This window comes from Micropterus dolomieu, linkage group LG10, assembly GCF_021292245.1.
Source record: "Micropterus dolomieu isolate WLL.071019.BEF.003 ecotype Adirondacks linkage group LG10, ASM2129224v1, whole genome shotgun sequence".
Taxonomy (NCBI): Eukaryota; Metazoa; Chordata; class Actinopteri; order Centrarchiformes; family Centrarchidae; genus Micropterus; species Micropterus dolomieu.
In genome coordinates this window covers 15,979,162-15,986,602 of record NC_060159.1, presented here as the reverse complement: position 1 = coordinate 15,986,602, position 7,441 = coordinate 15,979,162, and the positions used below count along the sequence as shown (strand labels likewise).

The following is a 7,441-nucleotide window of genomic DNA, read 5'->3' as shown; positions in this document are numbered from 1 at the left end:
CACACACACACACACACACACACACACACACACACACACACTTTGACTCTGACTCATTAGAGAGTCTTGGCTGGGGTTGCTTTGAAGTTACACGAGACAAAGCCATAATTCTTATTCAGAGCAGAGTAAACTGTTTCACATTCACCAGGATTTTTCCTCAAGGGAGCATTATTTGGTGAAGAACAAGAAACGTCAGATGGAGAGGGGCGTGGAGCAAATTTCAGCTAGTTGATACAGGTGTACCACTCCTGTATAATGTTGGAATCTAGCTTTGTTATCAAATCAGCAGTGGATTCCCTTTTTAAGACCACATCATCTCCTGCCTTGCCGAGGAATAGGGTATTTAAAGGATTTGATAATGACTCATTAGATATATTTTTATTGTGTTGGGCAGACGAAGCATGAAATCAGAGCTGTTGAGTAATTCCCCTCTAAGAGAGTCACATGCTAAACAACATAATAACTCCTCATCTGTCACTGACAGTCAAAGTAAATTAGAGCTGGTATTCTCTGGTGGTGTTTTTAGCAGGAGAGGAGCAACCCATGTCACATTAGACCGTGTCTTGTGTCCTGTGGTGTACGGCGAGAATGGCGCAACACCACAGCTGGCATGGAATCACTAGAGGGTGGAGGCGTATCTCTGGCAGTGTTACTCTATCAGCAACTCACTGTTCATGCCTCTCTAACTCTCTCTCTCTTTTCCTCTCTCTCTCCCTCTCTGTCCCTTTAGGTTACTGCAGAGGACAGCAAGAAGGACGATGATGGCATCTCCAATGGTAAAAGCTGTTCCGATGCTGGGCCCCTCATTTATGTTAAAAATAATCTGCACTGTATCAGTACATAAGATTGCCTTGTAGTGAAATATTAGGCTTGTACTGAAGGACTTCTTCATTGGTTGACTTGGACAGCCTCTGTGCAGCATAGTCCAATTAATGTGATTAGAAGTATTTGCATATCTCGCCTCCACTCCCTCCATCTTTCTCTCCATGCTTCCATCGCTTAGCCAAGACACTTTGAAGAAGATGGGACTGAAATGATCCGTTATGACAACCAGCCAACTCCCTGCCTTCTCTCTGCCCTCGTTTAGTTGCTTAGTAACACCTGCAGTTTGAGTTAGCGGACCACCATTACTCAGCAGCAGAGACACTGGCCCTCGCCACCTCAGCTTTCTGATCAGACTTCTCGCTTTGAGAAGAGCTTGGGGGCAGAGTGTGTGTGTGTGCGTGTGTGTGCGTGTGTGTGCGTGTGTGCGTGCGTGCGTGCGTGCGTGCGTGCGTGCGTGCGTGCGTGCGTGCGTGTGCTTCTGGGTGGACAGTGTGTCCATGTGCATATGTCTATGACTTTGCTCTGCATGCGTTGAGATAGTGGGAGTCAGTGAGTGGGAGTTTGGATGTGCATGTGCGCTTACACTATGCCATTATGTGGGAGTTTGGCCAATTTGGCTCACTGTGTTTCAGATAATGATTTGAGTCTAGGATAACTTGCTCTGAGTCACAAGAGGAAAGTCATTTTGTTACTCGCAGCATTTTGAAATGGGAGATTTCACAAACAATTCTGTATCTATTTGGTTTTAAGTGTGACCAGTTGTGGAAATTTCCACATTTTACTGGGGGAACCATACTTGGGTTTTATAAACAAATTATTGTTGATTATACTTATTATCATGAGAGCTGCATAAAAAAATCTTACTACTACTGATTATTTTCTTGATGGCAGACTTGATGATGCTTTCCAAAAACATGTTCTCTCCTGGACCCACGGTGGTCATTTGAGTCAGTCCCAGGAAAATTGAGTGGGTCCGCAATAAAATGTGTGTTTTTTGATAAACTGTAGTGTTAAACTCATGTTTAGGGATGGGTATCATTTGAATTTTATCAATACTACGACTTATGTGGGTTCACTTCTCATCAGTGCTCTTGGTTCTTTTTCATTCCTTTTGTGTTTTATGTATAAAAAGAATATATATATATATATATTCATTATTATTATTTTTTTTAAATATAACTAAATGTTGTTTCTAGAGCAGCAACTATAATAGCAACGTTTACATATTATATGTTTTGCACATGTTTATACTTATTGAACAGGTGTATTGATTAAGTATTGGCTTTTTAATTTCAAGGTACAGTAACAATTACAGGTGTCAACTTGAGTAATAACAGTTGTCAACTTGAGTAATTTTGGCGTTATCTTCACCTGGTTCGCTTCGTCAGGGCGGCCTCTCTGCTCTGCTGTGTGTGTGTGTGTGTGTGTATAGGAGCTCACAGAGAGCAGGATTTTAATGATTTCAACACAGATTTGTTGTTCACAATGTAAGATTAGCATACTCATGGGGGAAAAACGGGCACATTCCCTGTACATGTCTATAGTGAGTTTAATGCGTCCTTTCGGATTTTAATGCATCAGAAACGCAGGGTGCGTACATGTCAACATCACTGCAGCTTCCAGGATACATGTAGCCAGTAACACTGAGACAGAAATGCTACTTGGGGGAAGGTTCCAGGGAGCCTGCAATGTCACGCCTACCCATCGGCTGTATGGACAGTAGCTGGATTTGTGGTGCGTTCAAGCACAGTAAATTGTATTTGTTTCATGAGCATGCTTTAGAAGCAGTGTAAAACAGCTAGAACTGATTTCCCCCTACTCCCGGAACAGCATTCATTTGTTCCCATGCGTTCCCCCCATTTCCACCTCTGAGTTTGGCATGGAAAGCATCTAATCAACTTGATAAGGACTTATTTTTCCTATACAAGAGGCTGTAGATTTGTGTAGCAATAATGAACAGTGTTAAATACTTACTTTTTAATCCATCTCTCAGCTCAGCGGGTGTATACTGAAAACCTGCTACCTTACACAAAATGTCTTAGTAAACAAAAAATGTTTATATAAACACAAATAGTTTCAGCCTAAAGAGGAATATGAACCTTTCTTCCAGATCGGCCTAAAACTGCAATGAGTGACCCTGTAACTGAGGAACCCTCACTTACTGTCAAACCCATCCTGCAGGAGACCTGGGTGGACCTGGATGACTTTGCTAAATGTTTTCAGTGAGATACACACACACACACACACACACACGCACACATAGACACAGATATTTACTTATGCACTGCAAACATACTGTTCGAATAGATAAATATAGACAGTTGTGAAAAAAGTATGATTGGGGGGCCAGAAAAAATACATGTTCATGATTAAAATTGCTTTTATCAACTAAGCTCAACTAACTGGCATTTATTCATGTTTTCCTTCCAGGACTCTCTTTGTGTTCCATAAACCACAGTTCTACCCACATCATATCCAGAAATCTCAGCTTAAGGTACAGTGTGTATAACGAAATAACTCAGTGACTAATTTCTGCATATTCAGTCTCCAGTGCTGGTACTTTATAAGTTTTCCATTTATTTTCCCACACGATTCCATGTATTTGTGCTTTGACATATTAATGCTGTTAATATTGGATATATTATTAATTTAACTGTTGATGTCTGCAGAGCACTGTCTTGTCCAAAACTGCAACAACAACGTCTACTCTTGCCACCGGATCTATCCCTGTGACATCTACTGTAGCAAGTCCTGAAGTACACAAACACAAACTCACACATGAATTCAACCCTGTGCATAGTAGGGCTGTCCCTGACGAAGGATTTACATAGTCTAATCAGAATTGTCAATGATTGCCTATAGTCGACTGGTGAATCAGTGTGTGTGCATCAGGGGGGGTTTGAGAAGCTGCAGAGCTGCAGTCTCTACTTATTGACATACTTTCAAAAGATTTCTAAAACACTTCTTTATTTTCACATGTTTATTTACGGCATCATATGTTGATATTTATATCATAATAGGCTGTATATTGTATTTATAAGTTTTTGGGATAAAACCAGATAAAACAGGTAGTTCTTTGTAAAATCAGAAGTTGAGCACCCCCATATAGCCAAAATCGTTTGATCCTCGTTTTATAACGCTCTGTGAAGATTCAGCTGTGAGGTTGTGAGTTGAATCAGGCTCCGCCTATCGAATCTTCGACACCCCTAGTACACAGTACCCACTAATGATGAGTTGAAGGTGCCCTGTGGAGTGAAGGATACACAAAAATGTATTGTGTGTATCCTTGTGGTATAGTAGAGCTAATTTTTAGTATTTTAAATCCAGAATTGTTTACATCTATGCTAACTAGCTTGCAGTCTCCTTCTACTATGCCTTTGATGGCGAATTGCTAAATTTCTTGGTGTGTTAGATGAGATTTTACTATTCCACAGATGAGTGGAATAGTGTAAAACCATTGGCATAAAAACTCAACAGGACAATGTCATCGCACCGACTAATAAGTAACTAGTCATTCTAGACATGTATGCATTCTCCCTCTTCTCTTGTTCTCTATCTGCCTTTTCTGCCCCTCTCTTTGTCCCCTGCTTTGTCTTTCTTACTGACTGCTTTTTCTTACATTACCAAATTCACCGCTTTGGCCACTTCTATTCAGGTGTCACCTCAGATGCTTCTTTAACTCACTCAGCTCTTTTCTGTCTCCCCTTGATACATCTATTCCTCTGGGTATTCCTCCAGCTTCTCTTCCACTAAGCCATCCTTCTATCAGTTTATCCATCACCCTCCATACGGCTTTCTGCTCTTTCTCTCTTTCACTTGTTCCTCTCCTTATCAGCATTCGTACTGATAACTAAGGCCAGTGTGTGTGTTTGTGCATTTCCCCTCCAGTGTCCAGAGGTGAGAGGCACTCACTACCTGTGTGTGGACAGCCTACAACCTTCCCAGATCCTCATCAGCTTCTCTGCTCTGCTTCTCAGGGGGGATACAGCTGAGGAGAGTAAGGGTTTATATGCATGCACACACACACACATGCACACACAGACATAGATAATCAGATACAAAAGGATTTTCTGATATAGCAAGTAACGTAAGGAGCTTGACTCAAGTCTTTAACAGCAGTTATAACTCTCTATCTGTGCATGCAAAAATCCATACAAACTATAAAAATCTATATAAACTATAACTGTATTGGCGATATAAAGTGCAGTGTACAAATATTCATAAAAAACAACAATGAATGAACATTTTATGAATTTGACCTACAGTGTTTCTGATATTTGATTGTGGTTTGATTGATTGATTGATTTTTATTTAGAAGGGACTATGTGCAATTAATAACATAAATGTAAACATTTGATGCATTACACCAGAGTTAGCCTTAGGCTAATTTACATCTGCAGTCCCCAATGGTGTGTGACTAGTACACTTTTCTCTCCACTCTATGACAACTCATAGAAAAGGAAATGTCAGCAGCGTGTGGGTCTGCAGTCCTCATCGCCCAGTCATACTCCTGGAAAAGCTTGCGCTCTCAGCTGCCAGTTCTCACCATCAAGACCACCTCCTCAAAGGCAAAAATGCTTAACTTACCAGCAGGGTAGGACAGCATTGAGCTACTACTGAGAGCTGTGTACTGTATTGATCAAAATGAAAAGCTAAGATTAAGTTCATAAGATGGCACCGACTAGGATGTTACAAATCTATTTTTCTAGACTCTGTAATGTGTAATAATTATGACTTTTATGTTAATCAGGATTACCATTAGTTAAGACCACAGTAGTATATCCTTTAGTATGACATTTCATACTTACAATACTACAATATTTGATATGGTATGATAGTACTTTGATTCTTGTATCTGTTATTAAAAAATATTGACATCTTCGTCAGCACGGCAACTAATGCTGCCAAGGATAGAGATTTAATTCCCACCATGGAAATCTGTTTTAAAAATGTATTCTTTTTTTTGCACAGCACCCATAGGGTATTTTGATGAAAGGAAGAGTTTGACTCTTGTTGTCATTTTTACAGCTATGCATAGATCTCCTTAAAGCTTAATCATAAAGTGAGCAGAGGATATCTGCCTACCTCAGATGCTCTGAAAAGCAGTAAAAATCATCTGTCCTAGTCTCTATTAATGGGTGCTACTTGGCCTAGAAGCAGAGGGCCTAGTTTCTGGGGTCAGGCGCAGGTATGCAGCAGTGCAATTACCACTGAGCCATAATCACATACATAGCACTCAACTTATCATGCCCATATGCCCCATAGTACACTTTTTCCAAGAGATAATAACTTTCTTCTTTTTTCTTTTTTTTCTTTTTTTAAACCTTTACTCTTTTTCTCTTTGAATGTTGCTGTATGTGGTACACTATTTTGCCAATGTGTTATTTTTTTGAGTCTGTCCACTGATTGTGTCTGATTTCTTCTTCTATATTATTTGAACATACAGTCCTTTTTTAATCTAGAGCTTTTTGTCTTGCCTCCTTTTTACATCTCCCTTTACACTTCTTTTATTCTATCTCTCCCATTCTCGTCGCTGCCTTTTCTTTTTCTACCATCAGTTTCCCTTTTGAATGCTGTCCTGTTCTTCTACAGCACTAGCCCAGCTCCGCCTCAGTGCTCATCCATCTAGTTAGACTATGATGGCTGAATTATGTTAAGCTAATGGGGCCATGGAAGTGGGGATCCACTCTCATGCCTGACCAGGCCCTAGAAACTCAGGCTAGGCTACAGCACTTCTGACTGTTTGACCCACTCAGTGCCACTTGACAGAAACATAGTTCCACTATTAAGATTAAAAAGGGATTTTATTCAGTTGAATTCACTGTTGTTGCATGCATTTTCCCTCTGATTGTACAATTACTATTACCAAAAACTGTATATGGATACCTCTGTACTCCTTACTATTACTTTCATTTATATAGAAACCAAATATTTAGATATTGTTCTACTCAGTAATTGCAATGACAAAACAAAATGAATTGTCTGAAGCAGTGGTTCCCAATCCCCAAGGCTGGGAACCACTGCTTCAGACAAATAACTTTTTTGGGGGGTTGCAAGATAAATTGGAGAGGTCATGAGATGAACATAAAGATAAAAATATTGCTGCGTCACAAATAATGTTGTCTTTCTGTTTGTCTACTTTTAACTTTTTTTAAGATGCGAAATTTAAACTTTCTGCAGCCCTCTAAATCGTTAAAACTAAGAAGGCTCACTCTTTGTTTGAAGCGGTGTTCTGTCAATTTATGCTACCTATCGAGATGTGGTACTTAAAGGTTCTGCGCTTGCTCACGACCCACAAGCGTGGTCTGTTACCATGGCCATAAATCTATACAACCTTGCTGTTGGGCATGCCGTCGAGACAGTGGCTGATCGTCAGCAATATCAAAAAGAAAATAATTATTAGTCTATCAGAATACGCTACCCCTGATATCTTAATTAAAGATTGGATAATATAGTATTTCAACATGCTCCCCATCTCCTTACAGTACACACGGAGTGAGTAGTGGTGTAATATAAAATTATTCTGTAGTGGGAGCATTATTTGCGAGGGGATATTAGTCAGAATCAGAATACGCTACCCCTGAAATGATGTTATAATATAATCAGAGTTATACCT

At 39.9% G+C, this 7,441-nt stretch overlaps 1 protein-coding gene across 3 annotated transcripts in view; it reads left to right on the top strand.

The window, feature by feature from the left end:
• Positions 1-7,441, top strand: part of adgb (androglobin) — a 46,081-nt gene that overhangs the window by 16,991 nt on the left and 21,649 nt on the right. For 2 of the 3 annotated variants that reach the window (XM_046060568.1, XM_046060570.1), the window contains exons 14-18: positions 2,936-3,047; positions 3,256-3,319; positions 3,495-3,581; positions 4,714-4,822; positions 5,281-5,419. In XM_046060568.1, the coding sequence (XP_045916524.1) occupies positions 2,936-3,047; positions 3,256-3,319; positions 3,495-3,581; positions 4,714-4,822; positions 5,281-5,419 (511 nt within the window). Of the gene's footprint in view, positions 1-730; positions 777-2,935; positions 3,048-3,255; positions 3,320-3,494; positions 3,582-4,713; positions 4,823-5,280; positions 5,420-7,441 lie in introns of all 3 variants that reach the window. The other variant, XM_046060569.1, reaches the window with a different exon arrangement.